This window comes from Molothrus ater, chromosome 25 (genome assembly GCF_012460135.2).
Source record: "Molothrus ater isolate BHLD 08-10-18 breed brown headed cowbird chromosome 25, BPBGC_Mater_1.1, whole genome shotgun sequence".
Taxonomy (NCBI): Eukaryota; Metazoa; Chordata; class Aves; order Passeriformes; family Icteridae; genus Molothrus; species Molothrus ater.
In genome coordinates, this window is record NC_050502.2 from 7,068,293 (window position 1) to 7,084,527 (window position 16,235).

Sequence of the window (16,235 nt, forward strand, 5' to 3'; positions counted from 1 at the left end):
CCAGATTGCTCTTCCCTGCACATAGGAAGCTGGAAGATACACAGAGTCCTTTTTCAGAATGAACCCACATGTTCATAAGCAGACAAATAAACTCCAAATCCTAATTTTTATGGCTTTGGCCCTGAAGTGGCTCACTGGGAACACCAGCAGCAGGGATCACAACCCCAATTGCACAATTGTTGGCTCCATGTGGAGGGGGTAACTTCAGACAGACAGCAGGATATGTTGTTCCTGTGTGGCTTCATGATGGGAATTACAGTCTTCATGTGGGGTTCCCCCCAGTCCCTCACAGTAATCGTCTGCCTGTAGCACCCACCACACTGTCAGTCAGACCCTCATTCCAAAATGGGGGATCCCCAAGGTCCTTAGCGAGAGTCAGGGACACCCTCTCTGGAGGAGAAGGTCTGTGTGAGGGGGATGGGATGGAAGCATTTCTGGTTAGTGGAAAGCCCTCACTCAGCAGAGCTCAATAACTCATTGAAAAACACTCCTGCAGCACTGCCTCTCTCCCAGGCAAGTCCTCTCAACCACACTTGTGGTCATGGAGCTGGCAAGTTTCTGAGCTGGCTGAGGTGACACCAGGGTCCTCTCATCCTCCCTGTGGCCACATCCTGAACCTGAGATCCTACGGTGCCGGTATGCCCCATGAGCAGTGATACCTGGCTCCTTGCTGCACTCCTGCCCTCCCTTTCAGGTTCTGCTTGGATCTGGCTGTTCTGATTTCTTGCTCCTGGTTAAGGAACACAAAGTTTGTGACAGACGCCTTTGCCATTATTCTTCCCTTAATGTTGTTGTTGTTTTGTGTTACTGTCAAATTGCATCTTCCCAAAGTCCTTCCCATCTTGTCAGCTGCAGATTAAGCGCACGAAGGGCTGAGTAATCTCCTGGCTCTGACTGGGGAAATTGCCTTTTATTATTGATGAGGCAGCACTGCCTTTGGAGGACACAACTCCACTGTGAGCTGGAGCAGGAGCTGGGGAGCAATGCTCAGCCCTGCCAGTGCCTGTGGGTGCTCCCAGGGAAGTCAACCTGCCTCTGGCCTGAGCAGGTGGTGAAAAGAACCAAGCAATGCTGCATCAAGGTGGATCTGAGGCTGGGAAACTCCCGTCGGGCACCTCTCCTGGAGGAGAAGCCTGCTGCAGTAAAGAGGCTGATGCTGCTTGGAGCATCCCTGCTTCTCCTCCTGCACCTCACAGGGAGCAAGGCAACCACTTTCCCACTTTGTGCTTGTCCCCGTTGCAGGTGAGCAGTGTGGCACCTAGAGGCATGGCTCAAAGACAAGCCCTGTGAGGATGGGACAGTGGGCAGGGAAAATGTGCTATCCTGGCTGATTTGGGCTGGGGGCTGCTGTGCACAGAGGTGAGCTGTGCACGTCCACATCCAAGCTCCCATTTTGTTCAATCCCCTTGGGTCCTGGTGGGGCATCACGAGGAGAGAATCTGGGTAATGGTAAAAACTCTCTCTCCGAATAATAAATATTTATGTGTGTTTACAGTGTGTTCCTGCTCCTGGCTGCACAGGAGGGGCTGCTCGGAGCAGTGAGTGTCCACACACGTGTTGTGGAGTGAAGACGTAGGTGTGACAAGGTGGCCATGGGCCCCTCAGCCACGGGTGATACAGACATGACTGGGTCTGGCTCCTGTGCCCATGGCTCTGCTGCTGCTCTTGGAGGGCCTTGGTTTGTTCCCACCTGAGATTGGCACTGGCTAATGGCCCAGTGGGGTACCTGTCGCAGGAGCTGGAGGAAAAGGGTAGAGGGTGCTGGCTGGGAAGGGAGCACATAGGGGAAGGACATTGCTCCTCTGAGCACTAGTATCCCCTTTCTAGGGTGGATCTTGAGCTGCTGAGGAACTCTAGTTACACTTCACTCCATGAACAGTCCCACCTTTGCAAAGTGACTGACACTTCCCATGATGTGCTAAAAGGTCCTTGGCACCAGAACAGTTCCTGCAGCATGGTTCAGCTGGTGTGAGCTGCTCCTACCCCCAAAACTGTGTACAACAGACCTGGACTGCTGCAAAACAAGAGGAGCAGGGCAGACCCTGCTCCCAGGTGTGGGAAGCGGCAGCTCGGAGATCCATGAGGCACAGGGCAGGTGGTGCATTCCAGGATGCAGCTTTACAAGAACTGCCTGGATCTTCCCATACATATTTATACCCTCCTGTGCCACATAGGAGTGTGGCCAATGCTCAGCTGTTCCTTTGGCCTTTCTCCCAGGCAGCCACACAAGGATCTGCCAACAGTGGGCACAGGGATGACACCCCTGGTGCCGATGCTGCATCCTGGGACCCTCCACAGGACCTGCTGCCACCACTGGTACATGTCACAAACTGTGTTAACCCTGCTTTGTGGGTGCTGTGGAGCAGGACAGACTGTTGAGCACAGCGTCCAGCTGCCCAAACAGGATCCAAGCTCTTTGCAGCACTGAGTTCATTCTGCTTCCATGAAGGTCATTCCCTTGGTGTGGGCCTCCTCCTGCTCGGTTTGCTGGCGGAAGTCCAAAGTCCAAGGCGGTCCATATCCCAGTGGTGCTGTAAGCAGAGCACCGTGGCTGGGAAGGGGCTGAGGGCTCTGTGCTAGTGCCCTTTGGTGATGAATTGAGCAGAAAACTGCCGAGTCAACACAAGCTCAGCAAGATACTCTTGTTGGAAGCCACCATAGCAAGTGCTACTATTTTGCTGATAAATCTGATTTTTAAATGAGCTGCATGTCAGGCTGGTAAATAATGCATCTTGTAAATGAAGAGAGCTGTAACCAGGCTAGAACAAGCAGCCAGTGCTGCAGGTACTGCAAGTCCTGCACAGCAGGGAAAGCAGTGGCAGCCGTTCTTGGGAGCACATTCCCTGAACTGCTTCTCAAATTGTTAGTTCCCACAGCACATTCCACGAGCTTTTCACATAAGCACAAATCCAGGAGTAGCAGTGATGGCAACAAAAAGGTTTTATACAGATGAACTTCAGAGAGCAATAGGGAAAGCAGGAGGCTCTTGAGGCAACAGTCCTTGGGAGAGATGAATCTTTTTCATTTCAGGAGCATTTGCAGCCACATCAGAGCCATTCTGGTGGTCTTCTTGCTCCAGATCCTGACAGACAGCTTTTCCTAGACTCTTACCACCAATACTTGAGTAGAACTGATTGTTAATTACTATTAAAATTCCCAGGAGCTGCACAGTACTGTGTGCTTCCTACCTGCCTGGAACAGATGGGGCAGAAACTCCCTGAGGTCTTGGATACGTGTGGCTTTGCACTGGATAAAACTCCCTGTTACCTCCAGCTTTTTGTGGGGAATTCCAGCCCTGAGTGGGATGTGCTGGGGAGGCGGGGGGGGGGGGGGGGTCAGTCCTGGGTGCAGCTCTGAGCTCAGTGCTATGATCTGAAGGGTTTAGAGAACCCTTAAAGAGAACTTTAAATCACCATGGCTGATCAGTCTTGAAAACCACTTGTGCTGAGGGCTGTCACTGGCTGCTCGTGGCACATCCCCGTGCATATGCTAGCCATACGGAGTCCCAAAGTTGTCCTGATTGGGTTCCAGCTCCTCCACAGATGCTTCAGGTTCTTTGGGTGCATCAGCCAGAGAAGAGATCTGTGCAAGGGAAGGATTTGGAGTCAGAAAGCACTTGGACTGCATAGCAGCTGGAGTGCGTCCTGATGAACAGGTTTCCTCAGGGCTGCAGGGGAATAAAGCTGGGGCAGATCCCAGTTTGTTTTTTAAGTCCTGTCCCCATCACATCTGGTGGCGACCTGGGACCTTCTGCAAAGCAGGGACACTGGCACAGAGCAGCATCAATGCAAACACCCCAGGAGCGAGGCTGGAGCTTGGTTTGGTGGCAAAGCTCCAGCAACCCTGACTTCCCAGGAAGGCTGCTGCCCATCTCTGGAACAGGCAATGGCACAGGCTGCTCAGAGCAGCTGTGGCTGCCTCATCCCTGGAAGTGCTCAAGACCAAGCTGGACAGGACTTGGAGCAACCTGATCTAGCGGAAGGTGTCCCTGCTCATCACGGGGGTGGGGTGGGGGGGGTGTGGAATGGGATGCGCTTGAAGGTGCTTCCAGCACAAACCGTCCTGTGATTCTATGATCTTTGGGCAGGCTGCAAGGAGCAGAGTTGGTCAGTGATTATGTGCTATTGGAAGCAATTACTGATCAACAAAGTGCCTTGAGGTAGCCTGAGGCTGCGGGAGGGGTGTGAAACCAGTACAATGGTCTCCTTGAACACTGCTGAATGTGCAGGGAAGAGTTAATGGCTACTTAAAACTCTGGACGATTTCCAGGGTGATAGTCAAGGTGCTTGTGAACTGGTGTTGAAAGACAAATTCTTCATTGCCAATCCAGCTACCATCCTTGTTCAGTTAAACTCTGCAGCAGATCTCCCACAAAGCTAATTTTCTGCTTCTCTGGCTTAATTCTATTCATATTTTAGAGGGTAATTAGCATCACTTGGTGTCCTTATATGCCCAACTCAAACAATTGCACCTAGATTCAGGAGTGAAAGTTAATGCCTCTCCATGTAGGTTAGTGCCACAATTTATGAGGAGGGCTGGGGCCAAGCAGAGGTGGGAACCAGGGCACCGTTGCCACTGCTGCTGCCAGAAGCCTGGTGCTTGCTCTAGTGCAAAGATTCCCCAGTTTCCATTTGAGCTGTTTTCTGGATGCTGTGGCTGGCAGCAGTGAGCCCACAGTGCCAGCGGCTGCCTCTGCTACTCAGCAATGGTCAGAGGGGTGCAGGACAGGCCTGATTGTGCCCGGCAGCGTGTGACAGCAAAAGGATGCCGAGGGCACACCATGGGCACACATTGGTTTCAGGGTCATGGGGGACAGTGACAGGGCTGTCACCTGCCACACAGTCAGAGAGGCTCAGCCAGCAAACAGTACCCAGCAAAAGGCAACCAGACATTGTGTTTGGAGGCCTCATTTATGGAGCTGCTGATGAGGCATCAGTGACTTTGATAATGTCAAGGACTAGAAAGTAAATGCTTCCACTATAAATCTTGTCTGCTTTAAAAGTAGGTTATACTTTCAAAGTGTGCTTTAATTCTTAGAAATTTGATATTTCTATGTCAATTGTAAGACAAGTAATTGGATGATGAGCAGGTTGTTACTGGAACCTGAGATTAAAGGCAGGATTTGAAATGCTGTGTTGCGTGAAGATGGGTGTTTTTGTTCACTGCAAATGTGACTCTGGAGGTTTTGCTGGCACCATTTCTGTTTGAAATTGTGGTAGCATAGAATATCCTGAGCTGGAAGGGACCTGCATAGATCAGCTCCTGGCCCTGCACAGGAGAACCCCAAAATCCATCCTGTGCTTGAGAGCATTGTCCAAATGCTTCTTGCATTCTGGCAGCCTTGTGACCATTCACAGGGGAGCCTGTTCCAGCGCTCAACCACCCTCTGGGGAAAAATCTTTACCAAATATCCAGCCGAAACCTCTCAGCACCCATGGAATGGCCCTGGCAGAGAAGACCACTCTCCCAGGAGTGCACCTGCCATGCCCAGGGTACTCACCCACAGAGTGGTGTGTCCATGGAGGGAGCAGCTCCAGACCTGGGCTGAATCCTCCCTGGGAGTGGGTTGTTTTAATCGCACCAAGCAGTTTATCTTGAGGGTATCAAAAGCTCTTTTGGCTGGGAGACACTTGGGCTGCTTCTAGCAAAAACTCTGCCTCCTCCTACCCTCATTCTCCCCTTCCTGCGTAGGGAAGGAGTTTTCCACATCCCATGAGCAACATTTCCCTGGTCTGTCCCTTTCCAAATCGCAAGCTGCACTACTGAAAGCTGGCATCAAGACTCTGAGGTGAGCACGAGCTGGCAGAATCCAAGCCCTCCCTGTGGGGCCGCAACCCCAGAGCCCCTTGACATGCACCATAGCTGTAACACCTTGGCCGTGGATTCCCCTGAACGGATGAAGCAGCACTGGTAGAGGTCCTGGGGCACCCTCTGTGAAACTGCTCTCACCTGAGGGGTGCCAGAACCATGCAGCTCAGTCCCAGAGCTCCATGCCCAGCCTGCCTGAGCTGAGAGGAAAATGGGCTCCGTTTAATGACAAGAATTTCATCTTCCAGCCTTAAACTTTCTGTAAACCAGCAGCTGCTGGACAGATGAGCTGGACTCCTGTGCCTAATGTAGATTGATAGCAGAGCAACTTTTCTGTCTTAATTTGCAATGACCTAGAGAATTAGCAGAGAGGATCTGTTATCCTGCCAGTGCACTAATGACTCTGGCAAGAGAAGGGCTCCCGAGGGAAGCAGTGGTATTTGCTAACCTTTCCCCAGTTTGCTTTACATAATAACACACTCCTCCAAATGTCCTCAGCATGACTGGCCATACCCCTTCACCGGCACACACCTTGATATTTCACTTTTTAAATTTCAAGACTATTGCACAGTAAGAAAAAGTGCTGAATGCCTCATGTCATTCATCTTCCCTCTCCCTTCAGAGGCTATCCTTAGCCATGCCATTGGTTTAGCAATGCAAAGGGAGGTACTTTTCCTTTTCAAGGTCTCTAAAGATTTCCTGTATCCATATGTCCAGCTAGAAAAGAGAAACAACCTGAATCTGCCTGCCAGTCTACCCTTCAGCTCACTGCTTTTCTCCAAAATGGATTGCAAGGCTGGGAGCATAGCAGAGATCCTCTCCAGGGGCATTTCTAAAGGCAGCGGGACAGCTGAGCACACAGTGTGCTGAGGATCAGGCAGGACACTCCAATGACATACCATCCCAATGAGTGTCACTGCAAAATATCATGGAGTAGCCATGGAAAAAAGGACCTGGGGCTGCTGGACATGCACTAGCCACATGTGCTGGGACCCAGAAACCACCCTGAGCCCTGGGCTGATCACACAGTGTGGGCAGCAGGGGAGGGGGGATTCTGCCCTGCTCAGGTGAGATCTCACCTGCAGAGCTGCTTCCAGCTTTGGGAACCAACATCACGAAGATGTGGAGCTGCTGGAGCAAGGCCAGAGGAGGCCACTGAGATGCTCCAATGGCAGCCAGGCTCCTGCCAAGGACAGGGATGGGAGGATGGTGTCACCGATGTGTCCCTGCTGGCTGCCGGGTAACAAGTGTCTGCTCTCGTTCATCCTGACAGTACTCCAGAACACAATGCACCTTCCCTCAAGAGCAGGCTGCAGCTGGCAGCCCTTCATTTCTCAGGCTTAAAAATAGTCAGAGGAGTTATAAACAACCTTGCACATAACACAACAGAAATCTTGTTTTTCATCCTCTCTGTGTTCCTTGTGGGAACAAAGGCTCTTATCTCCTTTCTGTGCTCGGTTGACCGCTCTGTGCAGGAGAGAGACATGAACAATACAGCACATCCAGCACCTTGCCTTGTGTAAAGGAAATTATCTATTTATTTATTTCTGCTTCTGTGATGCTCCAAGTTCTTCAGGGGAACCAGGATGAAGCAATGAAGCAGCAGCTCAGCAGCCACTGGACAATTGTGTGGAGACTGGTAGCCACCAGCCTCTGAACTTTCAAAAAAATCTGCTTACAGAGGGCAGACTTTGGCTCTTTCTCAAGAGCTCCTTCCAAATCCAAGGGCTGTCTGGAAGACTCACATTAATAAACAGTTGCACATTTACAGTTATGAAGTTTTTATCTTCTGCTAAAAGGTATGAATTATGCATTGGGGAAATACATGAGTTAGTAGTGTGTAAAGAGCTCAGAGCAGCCCACGGATCCACTGTGTGGAGGTGCCATGAGCCCTGTGGTTCCCCTGTCTCTGCCAACCCCATTCCGGCTGTTGGCAAGTCGGTGCACAGGCTCCTGTGCCGGTTTGGTCCATGCCGGTTCCCAGGCTGGCCTGGGAAGTCTGTGAGCATGTCTGGCTCTGCTCTCCCTGGGAATGACACAGCAGCCAGTGCTGGTCCTGCTCTTGCTGTGCCACCAGCTTTACCACATCGGGCTTTCCCCACAGAGTGGTGATAGTGAAAACCAGAGCCACACTATTTTGCTGTAATAAGGCATTTTCTTTAATCTTTCAGAGCCTTCCCTTCACTGCCACAGGGGAAAGCTCTTGATGGTGGCTTCAAGTCTGGCAGTAGGTTTGGTTTTTGGGGACCTGACTATACGGGACTGAGTGGTTCATCCCACCCATGTGCTGCAGCCATGGCAGCATTGCCTTCCCGTCCTTGTTCCCTAAATCAGCTGCTGTTAAAGCTTTGTCTATAGCTCTGCTTAACTAACAGAGTGTTGCATGTAAAGGTTCTTATTTATTATTTGGCAGATGGGGGTCTGTTAAATTCCAGTTAGAAATGAGTTGTGGGAAGATCAGGCTCTTTGCAGAAGCTTCCTCCTAAAACAATGGAATGGGACCAGGGACATGGAACTCATGCACCCCATGGCACTGTCCTGGGAATGAGGGAGAGCAATTGTCAAAATTAACTTCATAGAATCATGAAATGGTTTGGATTGGAAGGACCGTGAAAGCTCATTCCCTCACCCCTGCCACGGGCAGGGACTCCTTTCCCAGGCCAGGTTGCTCCTCACCACACAGGATTCTGTGCCACAACTCCCTGGTCCTGTTGTGCCACTCAGGCACATGATGCTCTCCTGCTTTATGTATGCTGTAAATCCTGAGAGATTTCTTGTCTTTTTTCTCTTCCTTCTCTCCATGCACAGCCCCTGAATAGCCACCTCTCTGCCTGCTGCTCTGTAGGGAATTTTTACTGGTGTAATGCATATTTTGACAAGGATTGTGAAGGCCCGAGGGTGACAAATATTAATTGCACACTGAATTTTCCACTCATTACTAGGACAAAGCTTCCCATGAAATAATTCAGAAGTGGAAGAGATGCTGAGGAAACAACTTCTCCAGAATAGTGTCCTGGCTCCCATGAGCTGAAGGAGAGAGTTTCGAATAAGCAACAGGCAAACAGTTTGACATAGTTTTATTTTCTCCCAGCACCACTGTGATCTATAAGCCATGGCAGGCAGATTTTTCCAAAGAAGCTATAAGAACTCATTAATATTCATGTTGTTTAATCATGAGGCAGCAGTGGCGCAGCAGTGATAATACCCAATGAGTTTTGATGCACTGAGCTCACATGCCTAGAGGCTCCAGCTCTGTCAGCTGGGCTGCTAGGTGATGGACAAGATGCTCTGCTCCTCTTGTCTTGCTCGGGCTTGTCTCCCACCAATCCAGCCACTGCTCTTTTCCATCAGTCTGCATCTCAGCCAGAGGCTGTGCTCTGGGAAAAGCCTCGCTGCTGTGTTTACCCATGCAAGACAATCCTTGGAACCTGCTTCATGGCACCAGGCAGCATTCAACATGAACCTGCAGTTAATTATGCGTTCTTGCTAAAATGGTTGAGTAGCCTACATTCTGATTGCTGTAATTGCATCCTAATGAATTTATGTGTCAGCTTGTTACATGCAACTTTGGTGTTCTGTAAATACCAAATTAAGTTGATTGTTCAGTCTTGAGGCACCTGAGGCACAAGTAGTCTACAATCAACTTCCCAAATGGAGAAGGCTGGACTTGATTATCTTGGAGGTCTTTTCCAAGTTTAATGATTCTATGATTCTATTCTATAATTATTCCAGGAGCTTAGATGGGGAAGGGCTCAGTGCCAGACCTTGCCAGGGACAGAGTTGGGCTCTGCTGGGCAAACAGTGGGATGTGGCTCCAGTGCCAGACCAGTGTTGGGCAACCCCTGCCACCAGCCCAGCTGTTGGAAAACACTGCCGATGTTCTGCCAGTCCATGGACAGGGTTCCTGAAGAGTCAGAGAAGAAACTACAGAACCATCAATTAACCTGGAGAACAGAAAACTGTAATCCTATTGACTTCAGTGAGAGTTAAAAGCAAACACTTCTGTTAACTGTTAATTATAATTGAACAAGATCAGAAGCCCAGCCTCTGCTCTATGAAGAAAATTGAGGCTTCTACAAAAGTTACCAAAATGATGCCATGCTTCCATTATGGCTCTTTACAGAACATTACTTATTGTCAATGTCTTTCATGTTTGCTACCAAAATACAAACAATAGCTCCCTACAAAACTGTGCATGTTAGTTAACCTCATTAAATCCTAAAGGATTAGTCAGCTGTTCCTCAAAGTTATGTGGCTTGGAAGGTGATTTTCTAATATGCAAACTTCAAAGGAATTTTGAAATCCTGCAGCGTAAGCGAGACAGACAAATGTTAATCCACTGGAGTGCTGCTTAATGGCCTGTTTAATTTTCATCTTGCTTGGTCTCTGTAAGCAGCTGGACATGAAGGCTGCTTGAAATTCAGCTTCCTCTTGTATCACCCCACTCATCGAACACGGATTCCTCTTCCACATGGATGAGAGTGCATTCAGGTATGGCCACGCTCCTGCGTCTTTTCCCCAACCTACAGCTATGCATGGACACAAACCCACTTGGGGAGGGCCTCCCCAGGACCACTGGTGGGTGATCATGGTTTGAGTTGGAAGGGACCTAAAAGCTCATTCAAAACCCCCTGCCATGGGTAGGAAACTCTAGCACTATCCCAGGTTGCTCCAAGCCATGGACGACCAAGGCAAGAGCCTTGGACACTTCAGGGATGGGGGAGCCACAGCTTTTCTGGGCCACCTTTTACCAGGGCCACCTTTTACCAGCCACACCTTTTACCAGGGCCTCAGCACCCTCCCAGGGAAGAACTACTTCCTAATAGTTAACCTAATTGTCTCCTGTTTTAGTTAGTGTTAGGGAGGACAGGGAGTCTGTGCCTGCCCAGCATATCATGTGGAATTGGGAACCCACCATTGCACAGTCTTGGTGGGAACTACCCTGACTCAAATAAATAATGCTATTAACTGGGAAGTAATGAAGGAATTAAACACACTGAATTTTGAGAGCACAAAGAACTGAAACCCACAAATTAATTAAGGTTCACAGCCCCCCTGTGCGATTCAGAGGTAATTGCTCAGTTCATGGTTCATGTGGGAGAAGAGGGAAAGGAATGTGGCACAGTTGTAGCAGCTCTGTAATGTAATAGAAGAAGCACAAGTGGTACTTCAGCCCCAAGAAGCATCTCCTGCCTCCCCTGCACCTCCTGGGGCTCACAGGGGACTGGAGGAGCTGGGCTTGTGTGCTCCAGTGTTGTGAATGGAGTCTGGACAGAGATCCCTGGCTCTGGTCCCATCCCATTGCTTTTCCCCATTAAGCCCTGCAGCATCAGCCACGCTCTGCCAGGACACTCAGATGACTCTTGAGATCCCTACCCATAAGTGTTGGAGGATGTTGCTGTAATGGAGACAGCCAGCAGTAAAGTCAGCAATCCAGGCTGAATAATGTATTCACTGATGTGTTATCAGCTGGGAAACCTGTTAGTAATAAAAATACATGAGCAGAAGCAAGAGCACATGAATGTTTAAAGGGACGAGGCCATTCTTGAGGATGACACTTAGGCGGGCCCAGTGTGAGTCTGGGTGTCAGACATATCAAAAGGCTGCTGTATGGAAGCATTTCAGCATGTCTAACATGCAGGGAGCACAGCTTTGCCTAAGGGATCTTATTTCATTCACCTAAAAATGAAAAGCATCACACCATACTCTGAAGATCAGTGAAAGATCCTGACATTGGACTCAAGGATCTCAAAAGTCCTTTCTAACCTAAATGAGTCTCTCCTCTTCCAAGTAAAGCAGCAAGATGAGAGGAGATGGCTTCAAGTTGCACCAGGGGAGGTTTGCATGAGATACTAGGGAAAATTTCTTCATCAAAAGGGTTGTCCATCATTGGAACAGATTGCTTAGGGCAGTGGTGGAGTAACCATCCTTGGAGAGATTGAAAAGATATGCAGATGTGGCACTTGAGGACAAGGATTAGTGGTGGCCTTGGCAGTCCTGGGTTAATGGTTGGACTTGGTGGTCATAAAGGTTTTTTCTGACCTAAATGATTTCATGATTTTATGATTCCTGACCCTTATGTCAATAACAAATAGCGTCCAAAACCCACAAGCGGGAGACATCTAACAACAGGACACGCTCTTTTTCTCTTTTTTTTTTGCAGAACTGGTTTTGAGGGCTGACATTGAAAGATGAAGTACTGTGTAGTCCCTCCCCTCATCCTTCAGTGAGATTGAGCCCAGCAGTGGGAGTTGAGAAGTGATCAGTAAAACAGATGCATCAGCAAAGAAAGAAATGTCCCTGCTTTGTGAAAGGGAAATTAACTTTAACATCTTTGTTATAAGTCAGAGGAAAGGTTGGTGCTGGAATGGTGAGCTTTGAAGATTGTCATATTGTCGTTATTCATTAATGACTACAAAAGAAGCTGCCTCTAAATGATAACATTATATGGAGTATAATGGGAAAACTGTGAGGCTTCTATTAGATCCCATTTACTCCCAAACAGTCCTTTGCAAATAACTTATTAACAAAACCCAGCAATATTAATCCGGTTTTGGCTACAGTGACATGTGTTGCTGTACAAACACTGCCAGGAGAAAAAAGAACCTAGAAAAGCTCTCCCTGTATTTAGAGCAATAATTTAATAACTAAATTATAATAGGACAGGAGCTCCAGACTTATGGATGTCATAATGCAGTGGGAGGATTTTTGTCTGGCTGATGCAGGATGAAAAAGTAACAAAGAAATAACATAGAGAAAGGTGTGTCACCAGTGTTCTCAGAGGAATGGTGACATTGTACATAAGCTCTGGTTCTGAGACTGCCTCTGCAATGTGCTGAAAACCATGCTGAAAGGGAGGAACCTGATCCAGAACTGGACACAGTGCAGTGGGAAGACAATTTATTTCTCAGTGGATGCTCAGCCATGGCATCTCTCAGCAAGAGTGTTGTGGAAGTCACAGAAAATAAAGAGACTTTTACATCTCAAGCATGGGGAGCTCTGGGTGAGTTGCCATGTACAGCCCCAACCCAAGGGACCTCTGGACCCCAGGTGTATATTTTTTCCAAAGTTCTGCCTTTATTGTAGCCAGAGCTGGGTGACCTCTGCCTAGAGGTGAACTTTTTTTTTCTGTCAGAGTGCGTTATTCTACTTCCTGTACTAAAATGCAAATTAACTTAAAGCCTTTGTAAGCAGCTTATTCAATATGAGCTGTAATTTCAGCTGGGGCTGTAAAAAATTCTCTCTGTAAAACTTTTATCAAAGTTATTTTGTGTTATTATTGCTTTCTGTGACATGTCTGGATTTTCTAAACAGCAAATAATTCTGCACTTATCTTGGTTCCTTTGATAATATTTCCTATGACAGATCTACTGAGACTCTAGCTACATTATTAACATGAAAAAAGAAGAATGGGGACATTCTTTTCTAAATAACTCTGTGTAAACCCTTGCATGCTGCTGCCTAAATATTAATCATGGAAAGACAAGAAATGTATTAACCATATAGATTTATACAAGTAATGTAACCAGATCTGCATGAGCTGTTGCTCAGAATAACGAAGGCAGTCATCCTTATGCTGGGCAAGGCTGATCTGCTCAAATGAGGCTTTCTGGAAGGTACAAGCAGTTGGAAGACTGACAGAGTGATGAAGTCGGTGATGTCAATAGCAGTCAAAGAAAGGTTGGCTGTGTCAGTCTGAAATCACACCTCAAACACTAGGGAATGATTCCAGGAGAGGACTGATGCACACACAGGTAACCCTAGTGCTCCCTCCAAATGTAGGGGTGGGGAAGGAGACTTGTTTTTCACTTCCTAACACTCCACTGCTCTTCCTTCATCCTCTTTTCTAGAAGTCAAGAGAATTGTTAGTGTGTTGTTGCAGCTCAGACCCGTCTCCTCTGTCAGTAGGGCTAGTGGAACTGGAGAGGGCAGGATAACGCCCTCAATCCTCTGTCACTGGTTCCAGTCCACTCAGATATTTCAAGGTGTCTGTGAAAGACAGGCTCAGACCTGATATGCAAGACTCAGGCTGGGAGGTGATGACTGACAGGAGTGGGCATCAACTCTCAAGAAAATTGAGTTTCCTTTGGCATTCTCCAGAGAAGTTTGTGCACAGACACAGAGGGCTGGGAGTGCTGCTCTGTGAGTTTTGACTGGTCCTCCTTGTTTCCCCAGCTGCTCAAGCAGCTGATATTCAGTGAAGAGAGAGAAAGTGACTGCTGAAAAGGAGCCAGAATCAGAGAGGTGCTGGGGATTACTTTTATGAGACAGACTGGGACAGGCTTTTGGACCATGCCAGCTATCCCAAATCCCTGTGAACAGGGTTATAAAACTTGACAAGGCTGCTGCAGATATTTCATGTCCTATTAAAGATGTAAAACCACTGACAGAGATGAACTGCTTACAGATGCTAACTCACTGCTGGCAAAGGAGGCTGACAGCAAGGGGAAGGTCAAACAAAGGATTTTAGTGGGTGATGATCAGAAACACACCCAAGTGGAGAGAAATAGCTGAATGGATGGTAAAAATTATAAAACATCACCAAACCAATAGCTTCGGCCATTCCTAATAAGTGGATGAATAGCGTACCTTGCCGGTCAGTTCCACATGCAGAGGAGAGTTGGCCTGTGACACCCATTAGCCAGGGTTTTATCCCAGCACAGACCATTCCCAGTCATTGAATTTAGAGCTACAAAGTTGATCAAGAGACTGGAGCATCTCTTACGAGGAAAGGCTGAGGGAGCTGGGCCTGTTCATCCTCAAGAAGGGGTGACAAAGAGGGGAGCTCATCCATGTCTATAAGTGTTTAAAGGAGGGCTGCCAAGAAGACGGACCAGGCTCTGTTTGGTGGTGCCCAACAGTAGGACAAGAGGCAACGGGCAGAAACTGATGCACAGGAAGTTCCACCTGAACATGAAGAAGAACTTCTTTATATGTGAGTGACACAGCTAAATATATTTGTGAATCACAGCTAAATAAACAGGCTCATGTGAAAAGAAAACCCACTGGGTTTGTGGTTTCCAGTTGAAAAAGTATCTGCATCTGTTCATATTGAAATTGTACGCACTGTTCTGAGCTCTGCTTTGGCCTGAGGTGCTCAAGCTACTTTGAACCAACTGGTTCCAGTGGCAGTAGCCATGGGAATGCTGGGAATACACAGGAGTGATGTCTCTGCCTGTCTGGTTGTGCAGGCACTAAGTGCAAACATGAGAGCGGATCATGCACACCCCACCTCAGCTCTCACACCTATCTCGAACCCAGCTGCCAAGGGGGTCTCCTCGCTAAGGGATGACCCTGGCTGAAGGTAAACTCTTCCTTCGGTGGGAGCTGACTGGGGGCTCTTAGCTGAGAAAGGCCCTGGCTGAGGGAGGCTCCTGTCTGAGGAGAGATCCTGACAGAGATGCTTGCTGACAGGAAACCCTGCCTGGGATGGGCACTGACCGAGGAGCTCCTGGCTGAGGAGAGATACTACACAACGCAAGCCCTCGCTGAGAGGGCACTCTGCTGCAACGGGCGCTGGCTGGGGAACTCCTGGCTGAGGGGATATCCCGGCCTAGGCGGGGACTGCCTGAGGGGCTCTTTCCGGAGTAGGGGGCCACATCCGGAACGTGCCGCAGCTCCTAGAGGGTCCCGGCCGGGCCGGGTCTGAGCCCCCTACATGCCCCGCCCCGGCCCGGCCGGGCCCGGCCCAGCACCGCACGGCCTGTGACAGGCAGCCCCGCGCCAGGAACGGGTCCCGGGCGCGGCAGGAACGGGAGGGGCGCGGCCAGTGAGGCCGGCAGGGCGCGGTGGAGACGGGAAGGGCGGAGCCTGGAGGGGTGGGGCCGGCGAGGCGGAGCTGGGGCGGCGCGGCGGGGCGCAGTCGGGCGGCAGCCGCGGCCGGGGCGAGAGCGGCGGCAGCGCGGGGTGGGTTGCGTCGCCCCGTGTTGCGGCATGTCCAAGACCCTGCGGAAGAAGCGGCACTGGCTGAGCAAGGTGCAGGAGTGCGTGGTGTCCTGGGGCGGCCCAGCGGGCCCCGACCCCGATCTGCTGCGCGGCGGCGCCGAGCGCGGCGAGTTCCCGTACCTGGCGGGCCGGCTGCCCGCGGGCGGCGAGGGCGCGCCGGGCCCCGCGCTGCTCTCGGGCAAGGCGCCGGCGCCGGGGGACGTGCTGCTGGAGGTGAACGGTACTCCGGTGAGCGGCCTCACGCACCGCGACACTCTGGCCGTGGTGCGGCACTTCAGGGAGCCCGTGCGCCTCAAGACCGTGCGCCCAGGTGAGCGCCCTCCGCCGCCGAGCTGGACCGAGGCCCTCCCGCCGCCGCCCAGCCGGCCGCGCGTAGGCCTGGCCGCGCCGGCGCCCTGCAGGGCGGCGGGAGGGCCGCGGCGGGAAGCGGCGCCCGGAGGCAACCGGGCGGAATCCGGGGCGCGGGTGCCCCGCTGGGAAAG

General features: G+C 50.2%; 1 protein-coding gene across 1 annotated transcript in view; it reads left to right on the forward strand.

Moving 5' to 3' along the window:
* The first annotated feature begins 15,690 nt into the window (after positions 1 to 15,690).
* MAGI3 (membrane associated guanylate kinase, WW and PDZ domain containing 3) overlaps positions 15,691 to 16,235 on the forward strand; it is a 57,496-nt gene continuing 56,951 nt past the window's right edge. Inside the window, 1 exon segment of the mRNA XM_054517281.1 lies at positions 15,691 to 16,063. Within this exon segment, the coding sequence (XP_054373256.1) occupies positions 15,742 to 16,063 (322 nt within the window). The 5' untranslated portion in view covers positions 15,691 to 15,741.